General features: G+C 38.4%; 1 protein-coding gene and 2 long non-coding RNA genes across 3 annotated transcripts; 2 read left to right on the top strand and 1 right to left on the bottom strand.

The window, feature by feature from the left end:
- Nucleotides 1-1,897: 1,897 nt before the first annotated feature.
- On the top strand, nucleotides 1,898-16,049 carry LOC135935064 (uncharacterized). The gene is made up of 3 exons (XR_010574171.1): nucleotides 1,898-2,098; nucleotides 2,847-2,926; nucleotides 16,003-16,049. It is a non-coding gene; the product is annotated as an uncharacterized LOC135935064 (long non-coding RNA).
- Nucleotides 3,221-12,372, top strand: LOC135936578 (uncharacterized). Its single transcript, XM_065479440.1, has 13 exons — nucleotides 3,221-3,634; nucleotides 3,692-3,807; nucleotides 3,865-3,980; nucleotides 4,038-5,149; nucleotides 7,536-7,823; nucleotides 7,877-7,989; nucleotides 8,535-9,078; nucleotides 9,447-10,195; nucleotides 10,308-10,454; nucleotides 10,510-10,698; nucleotides 11,125-11,271; nucleotides 11,326-11,472; nucleotides 11,531-12,372. The coding sequence occupies exons 5-13, from the start codon at nucleotides 7,726-7,728 to the stop codon at nucleotides 12,370-12,372; spliced, it is 2,976 nt and encodes a 991-aa protein (XP_065335512.1). The 5' UTR covers nucleotides 3,221-3,634; nucleotides 3,692-3,807; nucleotides 3,865-3,980; nucleotides 4,038-5,149; nucleotides 7,536-7,725.
- LOC135936580 (uncharacterized) lies at nucleotides 5,521-14,760 on the bottom strand. The gene is made up of 5 exons (XR_010574343.1): nucleotides 14,210-14,760; nucleotides 14,037-14,152; nucleotides 13,864-13,979; nucleotides 12,695-13,806; nucleotides 5,521-5,652 (listed from the first exon to the last, which is right to left on the bottom strand). It is a non-coding gene; the product is annotated as an uncharacterized LOC135936580 (long non-coding RNA).
- Nucleotides 16,050-21,702: the final 5,653 nt, after the last annotated feature.

Genomic DNA, 21,702 nt, shown 5'->3' with positions numbered 1-21,702 from the left:
ATACATAAATACATACTAGGTTTATTTTTTCATAAACAATCAATACATATGTTATAGGGACCATGTCTATGTTAAACGATAGTAAAATTATTTATTTATATACATCTTAAGAACCGAGACATGTCATGCCATTGGTGCTCATGGCAGGATTTTCAGGTATTGCGCAGACTCGGAAGAAGTGTCTTCACAATGTGGTGAACCGGAAGCAACGTCATCGTACAGAGGTTCCGGTTCAGCAGTGCGGACGTAGTCGTACTCTAACTGGGCTGGGGCACGAGGCGCCTCTCCGAATTTCTCGAAAGTCCTCTGCCTCGGAGGCATCGCTTTCACTCTTCTCGCCGATCGCGGGCTGAGAATAATGGGCCGCTCGTAGAGACTAGGAGCAGCAGGGGCAGCGGCCTGGTCGTGTTTTACTTCCTCGTACAGCGGCACTTCCGCGGGGCCGACGTCATCGTAGTTCCCTACGAGAAAAATCACGTGTTGACACGAGTTTTTGGTGACCCCTTCGAATATTTTTTTCGATATTTTTCCTGGGTTAATTGAGGCCCCCTTAATCGATTTTGACCGAAAATTTTCTTTTTTTGCGTGTTTTTGATATTTCCGGAACACGTGATAATCACGTGATGAACACGTGTTTGCGGACACGAGTTAAAAATTAAATACCTTGATATTTGCTTCAATTGCATTTAAACTATATTTTTTGCAGTTTTCTATCATTAATAAAATATTTTTACGGCAAAATTATTAAATTTAGCAACTCGCATATATTAACTCGAGTTTAACACGTGTTACACACGTGGCTTTAAACACGTGTCGGAGATCACGTGTTTAAACACGTGTGTTTAACACGTGTTCAACTCGAGTCAATATATGCGAGTTGCTAAATTTAATGTTTTATAAAAATTTATTAAAATGTTATAAAATTTATACAAATAAAGTGAAGAAATGTTCAAAATTCTTAGAAAATACGTGGTCAATTAAACTCGTGTCGGAGATCACGTGTTTCACACGTGTTTAACTCGAGTCACGTTACACGAGTAGCACCGGCTAATAATTTGCTCTCAAAAAATTTTAAAAAAGAAAAAGAAATGCAAAAAAGTAAGTGGGGATCCTACATAGTATATGGTGTAATGTGTATAACATATTTTTCACAATTTAGATACATAATTTATTTAGGGATTCATTTTTAAATTTATTTGCTATGAATAATTCACCAAAATGGTTTTTTTCGTTTTTTATTTTAAATTATGTGGAATAATTATTTAATTGAATCAATTAAACAGCCGATTCTAAAATTAATAAACAAATTTGAATTTTTTTCTTTACATTTATATTTAATTTATTTATTTTAATCTTTTTGCTTTTCATTTTCTATTACTTTTGATATTGCAGCAGGGAATAATCATTGAATATCACGAATTCTAAAATAAGTTTAATTTTTATTATAATTTTAGCTCCTATGAATTCTTTGAAGTTAAAATTTTCTAATTATTTTCCGCCACATATCCGGGGGGATAATTATATTAAATATTTTGCTGTTTGCGGTGTGGAACATAATAAGGGATGCGGAATTAAAAAATTTGCTCGCATACATTTTAGTGCAGGGCGCTGGTAATCCCACTGCTTGCGCTTCGCGCGGTTGGTTTTTCACCAGCTTTTCAATTTCATCCTCGCGCGCAAGAAAGATCGCAGCTAGGAAGAGCAAGGAGGGACAGGAGGGGCAGGAGCGGCTGGTGTTGCTGCTTGCTGCGTAAGCTGCAACGGCAATAGAGAGAAAAAGAGAAAGTGGGGGCGGGAGTTAGCATGCACATGCAGGCACAGGCAGGATCGGAAATAGAGTGCGTACGCAGCCAAAGCCAACGCCAACGGCAAAAAGAGAATCCAAAATCCAACGACATGGCACACACGCGCGCATTTACGTCCAGCTTTTACAAACAATTAAGGGCACAATTAGCTAATTATCCGAGTGTTTAGTGCACCAGTATGCAAGTAACGTGTCGCGCGACTGTTTTGCTCAACCGTTCATCATCTACAAAGATAATTCTCACTGCTGCGGCTGGTGTATGTACGACGTTATGGATGAGCTCAATGACGCCAGGTATGTGTTAAAATCATTTTAGTTTTCTGTAATCTATCCGTAAATACGTAAAATTTGCATGTCAATCACTAATACACATGGAAAAGCTACAGTTTCTGCCGGGTTACGCATCTCACCAGTTCTTATGAGAATACCATTATAACATTATTTGGGGTTGTAAAAACTGTAACTCGGCGGCGAAAACTAATTTTTCCATGCACAGATTTGATTCATTAAATAATTAAGTATGTGCATACATATTTAAATATTCGCATTTTTTTCCTTTCGCCGGACAATATTACTGTCTAGTATGTATACATACATACATAACAAGCATTAATGTATCGAGTCGTAAATTCTGACTGACGCTTAATTCTTCTCGACTGTGCATACATAATGGAAAATGACACTTCGCCGCAAAGTTACAACCCTAATTTTATTATGGGATTCTCATAAAAACTGGCGAGATGTGTAACCCGGCAGAAAATATTGCTTATCCATGCATTTATGTACATTATTATTTGTTTTAAATTTATTTTTACTCATTTTAACAATTTGCAGTATTTTCACTGCCGTAAATGAATAAAAACATAACGTGTATGCATACTTCACATGTGCTTGAGCGTAAAACATTCAATTAAAAAAGGCCTAGACTTCATTTAATTATAAAATCGCATTTTTAGAGAGCAATAAAATGCTATCATTGTTTATTTTGTATAGAGTTTAATTGTGTGTTGCTCCTAATTCTCAAAATTGATTTTGATTTCAGACAAGACGGAATAAAGGATGAGACGGATGATTAGCAACCAGTGTGGAGCTGCCAAAGAGCAAGGCTGATGGGCATTCAGAGTAAGTTTGCTTTACTATATTTTAAAAAAAATACAAAGTGTTAAGAAAATTATGCTATATTATAGTAGTTCAACTCGACGCCAACATTTTGCCACTTTTAATTAATGTAGGTGCATCTCAATTGGCGTATAATTTCCAGCTAGTTTTCTGACCTATTTGATTGCAGTGGCCTATTTAATTTTCCTCGTAGGCTAAATTTTAGTTGGGTAATTATATATACACGGATCGTCCGTGTATTTATCAAAATTTTGTGCATATTTGTTATTTGCACAGACGATCTGTGTCAAAGGAATGCGTGTATTTGTTAGTTGCAAAGACGATCTGTGTACAAGGGAATGCGTGTATTTGTTAGTTGCAAAGACGATCTGTGTACAAGGGAATGCGTGTATGTGTTAGTTGCAAAGACGCTTATAGGATATGATACGGTGACGTCATAACATTCTTTTGGCGGTGAATTTTTCAAAATGGCGGACGAGCCAGTGGGTCCATGTAATGCGTTCCGCTTTCTAGGGTCATTTTTTGCCTTTTTAGGGTAGAAATCACGCCTAAAGTGACGAGATAAAGCGGTCCTGGCTTCACTAGCAACCTGTGCGATGAAGTTCTCTTGTGAGAAAACCATCCCTGGCCTCATGGGTGGCGTGTACCATGCAGATTCCTCATTCCTGTGAGAAAGCGACGCTGGCAGCATGGCCAAGCTTCGTAATGCAGGTATAAATCTGTTCTATTATGTTTTTTAGTGATTTTAACTTTTGGAACCTTCGGCAGGCGCAGCCACTCAGTGTCCTTTCGGAAGATGCGATCCTGATTGCTTTGCAGGCCGTGGCAGACAGATTTCCTGTGAAAAAGCGACGCTGCCAGCATGGCCAAGCTTCGTAATGCAGGTATAAATGTATATTATTCTATTATTTAGTGATTTTAACTTTTGGAACCTTCGGCAGGCGCAGCCACTCAGTGTCCTTTTGGAAGATGCGATCCTGATTGCTTTGCAGGCCGTGGCAGACAGATTTCCTGTGTAAAAGCGACGCTGCCAGCATGGCCAAGCTTCGTAATGCAGGTATAAATGTATATTATTCTATTATTTAGTGATTTTAATTTTTGGAATCTTCGGCAGGTGCTGCCATACTAATTTCTGTGAGGAATGCAAACCAGGCTTCGCGGGCAAAAATTGAATTAAAATAATTTTGAAAATATTTATTATTAAATTAATTAATTAGAGCTGAAGATATTTGTGCTCAGAGAAAATATCTTGGCATCATGAATATATCTGCGGCTAAATACAAAACGGGGATGGGCACGAAATTCAAAGAGGAAAATATTTGCCTGTTGTTTTTCTATTACCAAGCCGCCTGTGAACTGAGAACACTTTTGGCCCCCTCTCGGTCACTGGAGTCGCCATATTTTTCTACGACTGCTGCGCCAATTGAATAGAAATGTCAATTTTCGTTTTTAACCACCTATGGTCTCCCTATTCCACTGGAGTTGTTTTTTATTTCAACTAAAGCTCCTATAACTAGACAAAAAGTGTTAAATTTCTTGTTGAATCACTCATGGTCCCCCTCTACTACTGGAGGTGCAAATTTTTAGCGTCTGCAGTGCCATTTAAACGTACCCTATCGAAAACACTTCCAATACCCCTCTGCGTATGCAAAATTAACCGTTGTTACACTCAAAACCACACTTGACCCCCTCTCCAATACTGGAGTCGTGAATTTAGCGACCCAAATGGCCAATCTAACAACTACAACCCCTTTTCAAATCCTTACCACCTCAACTTCTCTCTCAACTCCTACTCTAAAGGGGGGGGGGCAAGTGTGCTGTTTTACCGAATTTTCCTCAATTTTACTGTCTTCTTTAAGGTTAGCCATTTGCTGATGCTGCAGTCGATGTTGGGCAGATTCTGCAATGCAAATATCTGTGACAAAATCTACCCTGGCTCCAAGGGCAGACATGCATTGATACATTTATGAATATTTTTCTTCATCAGTGACTCGTTTTGTAGCAACATATTAATTTATTAAAAATTTCAGGTCCCTTGCTAATTTCAACTTGAATCATCGGCTCGCGCTTAAATGCAGATTCCCTAATGGAGAGCAATGATTGCGCTGTACTGTGAGAGCAGAGCGACACCGTGAGTGATGTTCTGGCTGGCAAAGCAGATTCCAGCGAGCAGAGCAAAAAGCAGAGCGTGATGGGCAGTTCTTCTGCGACCTAAATTATCGGAAGGTATTCAGACTAACCTAATGCTGGTGCATATGGCTTGCGTTGATCCTTTTTATTGCTACCTTCCCATTTTTCCCCTTGGTATATCTCTTTCCTTGGCATTGGCCATGTCTGCAAACTTGGTATGCCACTCATCCGACCAACTGTGGGTGACTTTTTAATGCATTGCCACTCCTTTTGGTCGCGTTTGTTGCGTACTAATTGCTTCTTTGCCAACCAATTTCAATACATAACTCTTGCAAGGATAGATAATAACAGAAATTTTCTCTGGCGATGAATTATTTTATTGATGGGTAGTAATCATACTGTTGGTTACATTTTATATTTACTGAGCGGTCTTTCTGACTGGTGTTGTAGACATGGCGTTTTTTTCCTTGCATTTTTGGCACGTCCAGTTCGGAATGTCGGTGAAGGTCAAGTCTTTCATTTGATCTTGGTCTGCTAATGGGTGATTGATGCACTTAGGATGGTACCAAGTCTCGCATCCTTGGCACTGCAATACCCCTCTGCGTATGCAAAATTAACCGTTGTTACACTCAAAACCACACTTGACCCCCTCTCCAATACTGGAGTCGTGAATTTAGCGACCCAAATGGCCAATCTAACAACTACAACCCCTTTTCAAATCCTTACCACCTCAACTTCTCTCTCAACTCCTACTCTAAAGGGGGGGGGGGGGCAAGTGTGCTGTTTTACATGTTTTAATGTTTAAATGTTTTTCTACATGCTATTTAATCATGAAATGCATGTCATTTAAAAAGTTATAGTAAGCATGTGAGGAAGGGCCACACACATGGTCCTGACAAAATCTTACTATAATTAAATTACTTCATGATAGATGATAAAATCCTTTATATATGGGAACCTGTTATATAAATTGAATGTATAAATTGCAGCTCCTTTTATACATGGAAACTTGTTGCAAATTAAGTTTGCTCTAGCCGCCTGTAACGTTTCAAAGGCTGTTAGTTTTTGTATAGAATAAAATTATTAAAACTACTTTTGTTGGACTTTTTGTAAATGCTGATAACCTTTTGCAAGTGATATATTTGACGTTGCTTTTAATGCACTAGCTATGTTTCAAATTTACACGGGTCAATAATGTGGCCAACAACTTTTATTGTTAGTCTAGGTGTGTGATTATATTTTAAATTGATGCTCCTTTAGAATGTGCATATTGCCTTATCTCAAACTTAAACGTTACGGCGCTTGTTAAGTTCTTAGATTGTGTGTAAATTATATTCCATTCTTACTATCACATCACGTTCACATTCGTCAGTTTCAAAGGAATCATTGTCACTAGAATATTTTTAAATATGAGAGAAAAATGACACTCCTAGAGGGTTGTGATATTGAACATCAATTATTTCGTTTTTCTAATATATTTTGAATGCGTTGTTTTGCATAAGAAGACTATAAATTTATGTTTATATGTTGGCTCTTTTTGAGTTGTTTTGACCATGTTAAAGGATCAGCTTCGCTCAAATGTTCTAGTTATTTCCTCTAGGTAACTGACCATATGTATATTATAATATGCATCTATAAACAGAAACTCCGCCTTTACTTTCGCGCCATTGCAAATTTAATCAAGCTTGTATTGTAGGTAGCAATGTTAAATCGCAGACCTCAATTAATGAATAAAACAGAATATTGTTTTGATTGATGAGACATATAAATCGCATGAATGAGAGCACTGACTTGGAGACAACAATCCAGACACACATAATACAACCGGTTACATTCTGCATGTAGACATTGGAACAAATTGCGAGAGGTGAACATATTACCTTTTGTGGTAACATTTGATAACATGTTATTCCCATTTTATTAAATCACGCGATTCAAAATTATAATAACGGCAAATACTGAAAAGTCAACAAGAATAACGCAAACTAAATGAATGATTTGCTCTTATTAATATTATTATTTATATATTACTGTTGCACCTCAAAGCGTAAGTCTCATGGTTGGGGTGGGAGAGACGACATTCTCTCCCAGCACATTTAGTATTGCGACTCAGTGTTAATTTGACTTAGGGAAGATGGCTCATCCCTATTTAAAATTAGGTCAGCGATTTAAGTCTCACTCAGACTTTCAAAAGGCTTTGGACAACGAACAGAAAGCTACGTTCACTATATATTCTGTGGTGTCAGCAACGACTGTTGCTTCAAGGAAAACTTTGAAGAGTTCTGAAAAATACAAGGAAATAAAGTATTTGAACGCCCACTATGCATGCAAACTTAGTGGGCAACCGAGACAGAAGCCCCCAAAATCTGGGGTGAAACCAAAGCTGAACACAAGGTTTGATCATATTCACACCAAATATACTCATCTCTCTGCGTAAAATTTGCTATTCTTGGTCACATTATGAAAACTGCGCGTTTTGCAGATCTTACAAGCAAGGCTGCCCCGTGTACTTTAAAACTGGCATTACAAGTGACGACAATGGAGTCAAATACATTTACATCAAAGAAGGAAGATTGGATCCAAGCCTTCATAACCACAAATGTGATGAACATACTTTTGCGAATTTGCCAGAAAACAGACGGCTGGATGATGAAGAAAAATCCAACTACAAAATGATGATTGTTGGACCTGTGAATAGAACCATCAGCAGAAACATCATTCAGAAGGAAACAGGGAAAATGTTTTTGGCGAGAGACTTGGCTAACTTGAAGTTCGCAGAGAAAAATGGTCATATTCATTATTTTTATAATAAATTTGTATCAGGCAAAAATTCAAAGTGGAACGGCTACAAAAATACCAAGAAGTCCCAGAGGCAAACAGGGAGCTGGCAGAGGTAATGGAGGTACTATCGGAGCACGACAAAGCAGATCCGGATGGTACATATAATTCTATTAATTTGTACAAATATTGTAAAGCTTTCGGGAAACATTATGCAGATAAGATTTTCTCACTTAGTTTGTATCGTTTTTATGCATATTCTGGCCAGTCGCAAATGAATACATTGAAAATTAGAAATACAAAAGGTTTTGTTGTCATAAGCGTTTACCGCGGATAAATTAATTCAATGCTTTAAGTGGAAGTAATCTCAAATTGGTTAAACTATCAAGAAGTGAAATAACGCAAAAATAAAAAAGATTGTTCAGAAATATGTGTACGGCACTTTTGCCCTTACATTTCGGGAAACACGTTTTGAAACAAAATTAGAAACATAGCCAAATTTTGGAATGCAGTTTCAAATTTAGGAAGATGAGCAATTTTGCGGTTTTAACTATTAACAGTCTCATATATAAACAATCTCACATAAAAAAATCGTCAGTCGAGAATTTTCGTTTCAAATATCATAAAAATGCGCACAAAAGAGCTTGCAGTAATCTATTTTTTACTTAAAATTTTCGAAAGTACAGAATTATATATTTTTTAGGATTTTATGGCGTCATGTGCAATGACACAGAAGAGATCATCGGGTTCATGATCGTAACAAGCAGCATGGTCAACAATTTTGACAAATTTCCTGAAGTTCTTCAGTTTGACTCAACATACAAGAAGAACAGACTTGACATGCCAATAGTGTGCTATTTGGTTGTGGATGGCCATGGAAAAGGAAGAGTAGTTGGATACGCAGTGCTGCGTGACGAGAAGCTTGCATCAGTTGAAGCAGCCCTTGAGTGCATTAAAAGAGTGCACAAAAAAGCTGAAAGAGAAATTAAAACTATCCTGATCGACAAAGCCATGGTTGAATTGGTTGCTGTGGAGCACATATTTCCTGAGGTGGCCATCCATATCTGCCTCTTCCACTCGGCCAAACTGCTTCTTGAGCACGTTCGATATGCTCCAGCCGACGTCCGAGAAGAAGTGCAGCAAACCATAGAACAACTGATGTACAAGTCCCACACTAGGGCTGACTACGAAAAATATTATGAACAGTTGAAGAACCTTCTTCCAGATGAATCGAATGAAATGAGAAGGTAAATAAATAAATTCTTATTAATGCGTCTCCCAGATCAAATTTATTTTATTCTTGTGTAATAAAACCTATTTTCAATTTTTTAAGATTTCATGTGATTATGTGAATAGTTTCAAGAAACTTATAGTTTAAATTTCTCAATGTTTCAGTTACAAGATAAATTATTTGCAATTGAATTATGTCACCTCGCTAAAAATTTCTTTGTTATTTTAATATATCATCGGCATTAAAAAAGTGTGATAAAAATCCAGACAGAATTTGATGGAGATCTTGAAAACGTTAATATCACCTTCTTAAAACATAACACGCATGCATAAATTAGTATTACATTGACAATTAATAGGAATTGAAATATCCTTTCAATTTTAGGTACTATGATGAAAATTGGAATAAGATTGCTGACCAGTGGACTTCGTATGGTCGAGCTAGGACCCTGAACTTTGGAACAAGAACCACAAACATGGCAGAAAGCCACAATGCTGTAATCGGAAGAGTTCTGAAGAAGACTTCAACTCTTCTAGAGCTGATAAGTAACTTGTTAGCCATCTCTAATGTGAGTACCAATGAACAGGAGCACTTGAAACATGTGCTCAGCTGCAAGGTTCCCTTGTACAAGGGAAACGACAAATCCCTTGCGAGGAAGCTCCTGCAGGGAAAGGGAACAGATTTTGTTATTCACTTACTTGGCAAGCAAGAGACATATGCTTCTAAGCTGAAAGACGAGCAATTGATGAAATACTCGAGCACTGTCAACGAATGCAGGTGTCCATTCAGAGGAAATACTGGACTGCCTTGCAAGCACATTATGAAGTTAAGAAGTGACACAAATATGCCGCAATTTGGCATCGAGGACATCGCACCCCGTTGGTTACTCAAGTACAACTGCGACACTTCGTCAGCAGTGGGCAAAGTAAAGGATAGCCTTGTGATCAAGACGCGAAATCCGAGGAACAGAACGGAGGCAGAAAAATATAACAGCACCATGCGCATTGTGAAGCAAATTGCAACTTGCTGCTCTACCCTCCCAGAGAAAGTGGCTGTGGAAGTGCAGAGAAAGATGGAGCTGATTCTCTCCTGCCTGCAAAATGGAAAAGATTTTCAAGTAGCAGTGACTGCAGGTTGATAGTTTTACTGTGATTTCATTTTCCTAGTATTTATAACCCTCAGGGACAATATTAATCTTTCAAGTGTATATATTTACACTTAAAATAATTATACATGATAATTCAGGAGAAACTGAAAGGCAAGAAATTGAACAAAGCAACCAGAGCGGGGAAAGCGAAAGAGATCAATTTGAAGATCAAATAGAAGATGTCGATCGGCTCACTACCCACGACGAGTTGGAGGCCTCCGACGAATTAGTTGCATCTCCAATGGGTAATAGTAAATCCCGAACTTAATAACCACTGACTAATACCAAGAATTCAAACAGTGACTTCCACGCCGACGAAGAGATGTACTGTCATCATATCTCCTTCTGAATTAGCAGCAGAACATTTAGATGACTTGATTGAGCCAAGTGCTCCAACTACATCACAAGGGTGTGATGCGCAGATCAGTGGTCAGGAGATACAAAAGCATATCACTGAACGCCATCATGCACTTCTGCAAAATTTAGAAGGTCAGTACAACATGAAATCCAGATGGAGTAATATTGAATCAATTTAAATATTAAATAAATTAGATAGCAATGACATATATTGAATAAAAATGATAAATTTTACTTGCGATAAAATATTAATTTTTAATATGCCTATTGGAATATAAGGATGACGATTCCAACTTTAAGATTAAGAGAATTGTGTCGCTTCCATAGTTAAAAATTATTGAAATTTTGAAAGAAATTAAAAGATGCCAAATATCAAAGTGACGCAATCACATAAAAAGCTTACTTTCCAATTATCAAAATTCAAACACATCTTGGATATTTAATTATAAAAAAACACGGCAAATTTAACCTTAAAATCATGCACAAAGAGGTCAAATTTGGATTTGTATCATGTCTTATTAAAGATAATAATGCTCGTTTTATAAATACATTTTACAGATGATGATGATTGGAGTGATGATTTTTTGAGACAGCTGGACGAAATAGAGTCTACACAAGGGAGTATATCAGCAAAAGTGGAAGAAGAGAGATGCCAAAGTCGTGAAAAAGCTGACACCAGACATAAGACTGTCAAAGTGACAAAAGGTAAGGTTTTAGAATATGAATTAGAGCAATTAGAGCAAATAAAAATTTTCTCAGTTGGGGGATTCCCGGTCGTACAGTTGGCCAAAGAGAAACCACTATTAAGGCCAGCAACAACAGCAGTTGGAAGGCCCAAGTCTGACACCAGATGGAAAGCTTTGACAAAGTATAAAAAAGGATATGCTCCAGCTGAGTCTGACCCAGGTATGGCGCTAATGGACTTTCATAAGTTTAAATGTGAATCACATTAAATATTTTGCAGATGAGCTACACATCAAACTGCTGCGGCAAGAGGTACTACCTGCGCAAGCAATAGAAGACCTTCTTGACGAAGAGTCCATGATCTCAGATGAGGTGATCGCAGTTTACCTTTCGATATTAAAAAATGCCTACGGTCAGCATGTGCAAGGATTACACACCCCTGCAGTAATGAAAGTTGAAGACTCGTCATTGACATTCAATTACTCTGATGAGAAGCCGTATGTTCAAATCCTCCACAGCGAGAAAAGAGAGCACTACGTGACAGTAGTGTTTGATGGAATGTCATTTGATTATTTTGATAGCATGAAAACAACAAGAGACCAAATCCCAGAAGATATCCTCATTCAAATGGGATACATTGCAAGGGAAGCGCGTGACAAAAGCGTCATCATCAGCAAGAAGAATATTGAGTACCAAAAAGGCTCAAATAATTGTGCCATGTACGCTATGGCCATAGCAACTGAATTCTGTGCAACAGGAGCTGTAGACATCCAAAAGTGCTTTGCGATGCCGAAACTTCGAAAGCACACCGCGAATGTGATTGCTGAAGGAAAAGCTTCAATCTATCCGAAAAGTACACAACCACGTAACATCAAGAACACAGAAAAGAAGCAGGTTCTGGATCTACTTTGCATTTGTAGTTTGCCACAAGAGTATGATACATGCACTATGCAGTGCCAAGGATGCGAGACTTGGTACCATCCTAAGTGCATCAATCACCCATTAGCAGACCAAGATCAAATGAAAGACTTGACCTTCACCGACATTCCGAACTGGACGTGCCAAAAATGCAAGGAAAAAAACGCCATGTCTACAACACCAGTCAGAAAGACCGCTCAGTAAATATAAAATGTAACCAACAGTATGATTACTACCCATCAATAAAATAATTCATCGCCAGAGAAAATTTCTGTTATTATCTATCCTTGCAAGAGTTATGTATTGAAATTGGTTGGCAAAGAAGCAATTAGTACGCAACAAACGCGACCAAAAGGAGTGGCAATGCATTAAAAAGTCACCCACAGTTGGTCGGATGAGTGGCATACCAAGTTTGCAGACATGGCCAATGCCAAGGAAAGAGATATACCAAGGGGAAAAATGGGAAGGTAGCAATAAAAAGGATCAACGCAAGCCATATGCACCAGCATTAGGTTAGTCTGAATACCTTCCGATAATTTAGGTCGCAGAAGAACTGCCCATCACGCTCTGCTTTTTGCTCTGCTCGCTGGAATCTGCTTTGCCAGCCAGAACATCACTCACGGTGTCGCTCTGCTCTCACAGTACAGCGCAATCATTGCTCTCCATTAGGGAATCTGCATTTAAGCGCGAGCCGATGATTCAAGTTGAAATTAGCAAGGGACCTGAAATTTTTAATAAATTAATATGTTGCTACAAAACGAGTCACTGATGAAGAAAAATATTCATAAATGTATCAATGCATGTCTGCCCTTGGAGCCAGGGTAGATTTTGTCACAGATATTTGCATTGCAGAATCTGCCCAACATCGACTGCAGCATCAGCAAATGGCTAACCTTAAAGAAGACAGTAAAATTGAGGAAAATTCGGTAAAACAGCACACTTGCCCCCCCCCCTTTAGAGTAGGAGTTGAGAGAGAAGTTGAGGTGGTAAGGATTTGAAAAGGGGTTGTAGTTGTTAGATTGGCCATTTGGGTCGCTAAATTCACGACTCCAGTATTGGAGAGGGGGTCAAGTGTGGTTTTGAGTGTAACAACGGTTAATTTTGCATACGCAGAGGGGTATTGGAAGTGTTTTCGATAGGGTACGTTTAAATGGCACTGCAGACGCTAAAAATTTGCACCTCCAGTAGTAGAGGGGGACCATGAGTGATTCAACAAGAAATTTAACACTTTTTGTCTAGTTATAGGAGCTTTAGTTGAAATAAAAAACAACTCCAGTGGAATAGGGAGACCATAGGTGGTTAAAAACGAAAATTGACATTTCTATTCAATTGGCGCAGCAGTCGTAGAAAAATATGGCGACTCCAGTGACCGAGAGGGGGCCAAAAGTGTTCTCAGTTCACAGGCGGCTTGGTAATAGAAAAACAACAGGCAAATATTTTCCTCTTTGAATTTCGTGCCCATCCCCGTTTTGTATTTAGCCGCAGATATATTCATGATGCCAAGATATTTTCTCTGAGCACAAATATCTTCAGCTCTAATTAATTAATTTAATAATAAATATTTTCAAAATTATTTTAATTCAATTTTTGCCCGCGAAGCCTGGTTTGCATTCCTCACAGAAATTAGTATGGCAGCACCTGCCGAAGATTCCAAAAATTAAAATCACTAAATAATAGAATAATATACATTTATACCTGCATTACGAAGCTTGGCCATGCTGGCAGCGTCGCTTTTACACAGGAAATCTGTCTGCCACGGCCTGCAAAGCAATCAGGATCGCATCTTCCAAAAGGACACTGAGTGGCTGCGCCTGCCGAAGGTTCCAAAAGTTAAAATCACTAAATAATAGAATAATATACATTTATACCTGCATTACGAAGCTTGGCCATGCTGGCAGCGTCGCTTTTTCACAGGAAATCTGTCTGCCACGGCCTGCAAAGCAATCAGGATCGCATCTTCCGAAAGGACACTGAGTGGCTGCGCCTGCCGAAGGTTCCAAAAGTTAAAATCACTAAAAAACATAATAGAACAGATTTATACCTGCATTACGAAGCTTGGCCATGCTGCCAGCGTCGCTTTCTCACAGGAATGAGGAATCTGCATGGTACACGCCACCCATGAGGCCAGGGATGGTTTTCTCACAAGAGAACTTCATCGCACAGGTTGCTAGTGAAGCCAGGACCGCTTTATCTCGTCACTTTAGGCGTGATTTCTACCCTAAAAAGGCAAAAAATGACCCTAGAAAGCGGAACGCATTACATGGACCCACTGGCTCGTCCGCCATTTTGAAAAATTCACCGCCAAAAGAATGTTATGACGTCACCGTATCATATCCTATAAGCGTCTTTGCAACTAACACATACACGCATTCCCTTGTACACAGATCGTCTTTGCAACTAACAAATACACGCATTCCCTTGTACACAGATCGTCTTTGCAACTAACAAATACACGCATTCCTTTGACACAGATCGTCTGTGCAAATAACAAATACACGCATTCCTTTGACACAGATCGTCTGTGCAAATAACAAATATGCACAAAATTTTGATAAATACACGGACGATCCGTGTATATATCATCACCCATTTTAGTTTGCTACACGTTTTGTGGCCGCCGGCTGATTCAGGGCGCACACAAATTTTATAAAGAGAACGTTATTAATTTATATTAAGTTCTGAGTTCGCTGTTCATTAATTATCGACATATGCTACTGAGGAGATAAAAATTAGGAAAATTAGATTTTATTTTCAACTTGTTTGGCCTATTGAAGTATTGAACCATGATCATGCACCATAATGAAATAACGCTTCTCGTATGAAGTTTTCATTGTTTATATAGTGTGGATAGATACAGGCCAACAATTAAAAATTATTTGAATTGTTGTATGCAATAAGCAGTTAATAACTTGTTCTTTCATTCCCTTATATTCAAAAAAGTAATTTGCTTCAGTATATTTTCAAATTTTCTTCAAATTCAAAAATCTGTCCAACAGCGCATAAAAACTCATAGGGAAACTCATATTTTTGAAGTAATATTAGATTTCAAGTAGGGAGACGGTCCTCACCATTTGAAAAGCATGCTAACTTTGCAGCCACTTATCTAAATAATTTACAGCGCTACTTTGGTCAATTTTGGCTTCCTGTGAATCAATCCTAAGGGATAAGTGCATGCCTAAATTAATGGCATCAAAGCTATTTCTGGATTTTGCAGAATATCAATCCTCCTTAATCCATAGCTACTTGGTAGTGGAAAAAATCGCGCATAATGTCAACAACCAAACGCGAATTTCCTTGTTGCAAGAAAAGGGCAAGAATTATTATCAATTCAACAGTGAAAATTGGGTAATTGTTGAGCGATGCGCAAATTTACCGCCACCAGGACTGTAAAAGAGGATTGATGCTGAAAAGTCCTGGATAATGCTTGTTGCCAATGCATCAACTCATCCCTTAGGATTACTTGAAACCTAAACTGACCTAAGAAAGATTGTAAATTTTTGAGAAAAAAAGCTGGCAAAGTTATCACGTTTTTCTTACGGTAAAACTGTCTCCCTACTTGAAATCTGATTTTATTTCAAAACAAAGTTTATCCCAAAAATTGCCATCCACTGCTGGACAGATCTTGACGAGAGGAATCGAAATCTGCCAAACAAATGTGGTCAAGCACTGTATATTTTGGAGAAAATCTGAAAAATTTTGACTGGAGCAAGGTGATTTGTTCAGTATCAACTATTTCTTGCATCCAACTATTCAAAAATGTTCAATTGTTGCCCTTAATCAATCCACTTTAGCATCAGCAATGTCAACTGATTTTCATTTTTTTTCCTATTTCAGAGAGTGTGCAGGCCTCCCGGATGAAAAAGGTTGAAACAGATGAAGAAAGAGGAGGTGGAGAAGAAGGATCAGCGAGGAAGCAGCAGAAAGAGCTGATGAATGTTCCAGCCGCTGAGAAGGATCAGCTCATGCAGAGGAAGATAACCAAGAAGAAAAGGGCCACGTGAGAAAATTTGTTCATCGACAGACTTGAAAATTATTTAGAATATTTCCCCATTAAAGTCTAATATAACCATAAGTTCATATTTTATATTTCAAGAGGGTTGGGCTGGGCACTACAAATCTTTGTTTAAAAAACTGCACTGTTCCTGGCTGAGCCCCCACTTTGTGCCGAATGCGTCTGCTGCTCGAGGCTAGCTCGAGCTCGTCGAAAAGCTCGGTACGCACTCAAGAAGGGGTTCCAACCTGGCTCTCTTGCAGGGAGGGTGGTGGTTGTGGTTTCAACCACAACCACCACCCTCCTTGCCAAGGTTAGAGCGCGAGAGCCAGGTCAGAATCTCTCTCGAGCGCGAACCGAGCCCTTCGACGAGCTCGAGCAGCAGATGCTTAGTCGGTTCAATTTACTATAAGTAATTAAATGAGCAGACCTAGTAATTGGAAACTAATTTTAATAGAATTTGTATGTTATTATCGTAAAATCCACTATACTATGCTCAAGTTTTTAAACTTTGATGCCCTTGTTCTAGTTAAATGGAGTAAAAAAATTATTTTATGTGACACTATATGTATGAATATTTGTAATTATATCATGAAATGTTTATAATTTGCTGCAAATAAATATATTAAACGCAAATTAAAGTGTAGTTTCAACTCGTTCCAAACCCGTGTCAACTCGTGACTCGTTCCCAAATCACGTGATTTGACACGAGACTTCACACGTGTCTATCTCGTGGTAGACACGTGTTTCAAGACACGTGAACTCGTGGCAAAAACCACGAGTTTTTCACGTGTCTACCACGTGATTTTTCTCGTAGGGTTGTCGGCGATAACGGACATTTCCTGGGCCTCGTTGGTGTTTGGCGGAAGGGAGTTGTTCCTCCTCTGTCTCAGGATGAGCCAAAGAATGATCAGACCCAACAAGACGATGCAGAACACGATGAAGCAGATCAAAATGATAATAACTAGCCGATATTTGTGCAATTCTTCTTTGAGGATGCTGCTCTCCTGCACCTCGGTTGTGGCAGTTTCCTCAGCAGGCGTCGAAGATTTTGTTGTGGTCTGGATTGACACGCTGGATCGTTCTGTGCTGGTAGCAGGCGACGGTTTGGTGTTTTGGGAAATGGCAGTTGTGATTGGAAATGCTGGCATAACTGAAATAAGATTAATCGACATGAGGTGGTTTATATTCTGGCACGTAGATATTTCAAACCCGTCATTTAATTAAATCAAAATCAAGTTATTTTAGCAAAAATATATTGAAAAAATGGTTTGTTAACAGTTTCTGCGATATGCATTGAATGCATTTTTCGGAATTTGTATATAATTAATTTGTAAGAATCCCATCCGCATTGCGGTACTTTAAATATGCGCCTTTTTAGTTTTTTTATATTTTGAAAAAAAAAAACAGAAAAATTGAGAGCTGGAATTATTCCCAACACGTTTTGACGATAAAACCAGGAGCTCTATATTATTTCTCATTTTGAAAAGCAAAAATACCTATTATTGGTTTAGTTTTCGCCCTAAAATAAAATGAAAACTCTCGAAATTTTTAGAATGCACCCAATTTTTCATAAAATGGCTGTAAAAACTTTTAAAAAAATTACTAAGAGAATAACAGCTCTTATTTACTCCGAGAACAATTAAATTTTTATTAAATGTTTACTTGACGAAGCCTTCAAGGGTTTTGCACTGACTGCAGCCTTCAGTAGCCTGCATTTTGGCTTTTTATCCTGATCAAACACCGTCATCCAAAGAGTACCAATTGGATCCAAGGCAAAAATAAACCGCCAAGAGGTCTTCAGTTCTGCGACCTATAACCAAAATCAATGCAACGGCTCAATGATTAAGAATTCAGTGAACATTGTAAAATATATTTTTTAAAGACGCGGTAGCGGGCTAAATTTTTGATCGTGTTCGAAAAATTATTTTTCGCGTAAGCTAAGAAAAATTTTACATCTTCTCTGCCCTGCCAGAAATAACTGCTAGTGCAAATCGTCACACGATTATTTTTTTAAAATTTCCTTGCTCTAGAAGCAAATAAAATGCTTATCCCGCTAAGTAATTTTTATATTTCTCCTTCCATCGTCTTAATTTAATTAATTATCTACTTTTCATTTAATTGGCTAATTAGATGTTTTATGTTCACAAATGTGAGAAATTAAAATATTTTATTTTGAAATATATTGGAAAATATTAATCTTCAGATTAAAAACATTCACACTCCTCGTCGCCAAGTACATTAAATTTTTATCTCGCGTCAACCGTCTCCGTTTCGTAAATCACAGCTCAACGAGCCATAGTTCCAAAAAGCAATATCGACAATAAGAAAACTTAATTCGTTGCCTATCTACGTTAAACAACACGTGCTCTTGAACCTACCTCATGAAAACGCTGCTCCGCAAATGGCTGCGAAGTGTTCCATGAGGAAGTGTAATTCTTCCACCTAAAGGCGGTAAACATGGTCCCGTGGTTGTCCATCAGCATTCTATATGAATCAATTGCAGACCATTTTCCAATTAGTTTCGGAATAGCAGAACGAGTTCCGGAGCGAAGTGCGGCAACGGAAATTGAATACAGTTCAGTGGAATAAAACTTGCTGAGGTAGAGCTGTCTCGGTTCCTTCTTCGGGGACAGGGCAATGGAAAAAATATAGACTCTTGACGTGTCCACCATCCAAGATTGATTTCTTTCCAAACTAAACACGACAATGTGTTGTTTAGGCCACCGAGAGATGTAAACGAAGGTTCCGCTTGGTGTTTCGTCAAGCACCAAGTCGTGCATGTGAAAATTAAAAGGAAACCGGTGAATTAGTTTGGTGTGACCGTTATTAAACAAGTCAATGGTCCATATTTTGGCGTTGCAATTTTCGCTACCGTTGTCCAGCACCCACAGCCTTCCAACGGAATCTACATCTAACCCTCTTGCTCCTTCAATTTTGTTGCAATCTCCATTTCCCTGCAAAAAGAGGAAATGATTGGCTCTTTTAGCACAGAGCTGAAATTTTTGGAATTCGACACGTGACCAGCCGCAGTGGCTTTCTGCAACTAAATTTTAAATTCGTATCCTTAACTTCCAACTCAGTAAATAAAGTTTTCCTTCCGATATTGTTGGCTTTCCACCTAAAATTTTAGTTCAATACGATGATTTCATAATTCACAAGGCTGAGGAAGATCCTTGTTCCGTGCACAGCCATGAAACGAGGTTCAATTTTCTCTGGTTTGAAAGTTCCAGCTTCCAAGGCCTGTGTCCTGCTCGCGTCCGACGGCCACTCGTAGTCCATTTCATTCCACTCGAAGACTTGAGTGAAGTTGACGGCAATGGCCAGGGATGAAAGGCCGAGCAAGAAAATGACGCACACGAACGGATTCATGCTTCCGGCCACTTCCAACTGTTCACAAAAAGCACGAAAACAAAGAAAAACGCAACCGGGATTTCGAGATAATTTGGAATGGAGCGACGAACGAGACGCACAACCAGAGAGTTGTGACCGCAATTCTATCGAATCCGGTCACGTGAAGACTTAATACCTGCTCGTTGGAAAAAAACAATACATTCCATTCACCTTACTAACCCCAGGCCCACACGCACGCACAAATTTTGTTATCATCGTCTATTTTTTCTTGCGTTGCTCAACATTAACAAAACAGGCATTTCGCAAGAAGAGAAAAATTTATGAGTCTGCCCTGTCAGCAATCACGCCTCAGAAGCGTGAACAGCATAGTGTTCCGCCGCGATAGAATTATTTCCCAACGATCGGGCATTAATTCTTCACGTGACCGGATTCGATAGAATTCCGGTCACAAGATGGAATAATTAAAACTTTATTTTATTTGCCTTCTTAATTGCAAACCATGCGTCATAAAGTTTGACTTTCCAACAAGCACTGACTTATTTATGGAGCAGGAACGTTTTCAGCGCTTTTGGGTTTTTCCGTTGACAAATCCAAAAGTTTAAAAAGCAGCCTGTGTGGAGGACAATAACTTTCCATGTCCACCGGAATTACGTAATTGTGCCAAGTTAGGGGTATTTTAAGTCGTGAAAAAGAGACAAAAATCGTTTTTTGGATCCCTAAATTTCTACGCACATTTTACTCGTTTTAAAGGAAAAAAATCCTGTCAAAAACATAACGGAACTATATAGTCCAAGAGAGCGATAATTTCCTTACACGAGGAAGTGCCGAGTGAATGTTATTTTTCGTTTCAAATGCCTCAAATTCAAGGCAACCTGCGTTGCTCCGGCGTCCAGCAGGTTGCATACTCGTGGCGTTGATTTTCGTTTCCATCTATGACTTTTCTTAAAGTCTTCGTTTCATAACAGAGCGTTTTAATCTCAATGTGGCCATAGGCGATCGGTGGATTGGGATACACCTCAAGTGGCAGTGGCCAATATCGTGGAAAAAACCGGAAAAACCATATATATATATATATATATATATATATATATATATATATATATATATAATGTGGCGAAATAATAAATAAATAAATAAACATGATTTTCTGAATTATAATTTAAATTAGGTCTCGCTGGACACAGGAGAACCAACAGGTTTTATTTCGATGACTTCTTTAGGCCTTTCTCTGCTGCCCACTGCGATAAGAGCAGCGGGGATTTATCTTTTTATTTTAAATTCATTATTTTAAACAGAATTTTTTGTGAAAAATTTTCGACTCGAACCTGAAAACACGAAAAAACTGCCTCCTAGCGAATAAATTTGAAAAATAAGGTTCTCGTCAAGCCCACTGAAATGCGCACTAAATTTAAGGTTATTGGCCAAGGTCAGAGATCATTTTCGGAAATTTTCAGTTTTTTTTTACTTATCAAAGGGAGTTCAAGGAAGTTTGTTCGCCTGCGTATTTGCTCTAGAATATCAATTTTTAAAATTAAAGAAGAAAGATTTTTTTATTATTGAAAATATTATTAGCACTTAATCTTGACTTCTAACCATCTCAAAATTGCGAAAATAAAAGGCACTCACCCCCTCCCCTTTCAACTCTCTGGAGATTTATCTCAAATTCGGCGCGGATAATTCACACACTGTACGCAGATGATTTTCCTTACTAAATAAACAAAAAAGAACTTCACTACCTGTCATTTAATATGGTCACCAAACCAAACAAATTTATGATAAAAACAATTATTTCCCAAACATTTGAACGCTTTAATTTTTTTCAAATAGTTAAAGTGATACAGAGTTTAATCTTTTGGCGGTGAGGGAAAATAATTTATAAACATAATGGAAATGCAATTGTGGAGATGAGCCACGCGAGATCGTGAGCCGAGAATTATCAGGATATACGCCGCGCGGTAATATCGCGCCGCGTTTTGGGTCTGCGGGCGCGATGAGTGTGTCACGACTCACGTCACAGCAGCAGCACAACATTCAGAGTGTTTCTCGCTTCGCGGCAGGAGAAGCACGCACGCGCGCGCACTTGAAAATTGTACAAAATCTAAGCTGCAAGAAACTTCAATGCTCTTTTAAAAATTTATTTAATATTTTTTGGTGATTGTTAGAAATATTTATTTCCACTTGACCAATTG

This window comes from Cloeon dipterum, chromosome 2 (genome assembly GCF_949628265.1).
Source record: "Cloeon dipterum chromosome 2, ieCloDipt1.1, whole genome shotgun sequence".
Classification (NCBI taxonomy): domain Eukaryota; kingdom Metazoa; phylum Arthropoda; class Insecta; order Ephemeroptera; family Baetidae; genus Cloeon; species Cloeon dipterum.
This window is presented reverse-complemented; position numbering and strand designations above follow the sequence as displayed.

Excerpts from the sequence above, each read along its gene's own strand:
- LOC135936578 (XM_065479440.1), top strand. The coding sequence starts at position 7,726 with ATGATGATTGTTGGACCTGTGAATAGAACCATCAGCAGAAACATCATT. Across the intron at positions 10,699-11,124 it reads ACTTCTGCAAAATTTAGAAG|ATGATGATGATTGGAGTGAT; the intron begins GTCAGTACAACA and ends TACATTTTACAG. Across the intron at positions 11,272-11,325 it reads GACTGTCAAAGTGACAAAAG|TTGGGGGATTCCCGGTCGTA; the intron begins GTAAGGTTTTAG and ends AAATTTTCTCAG.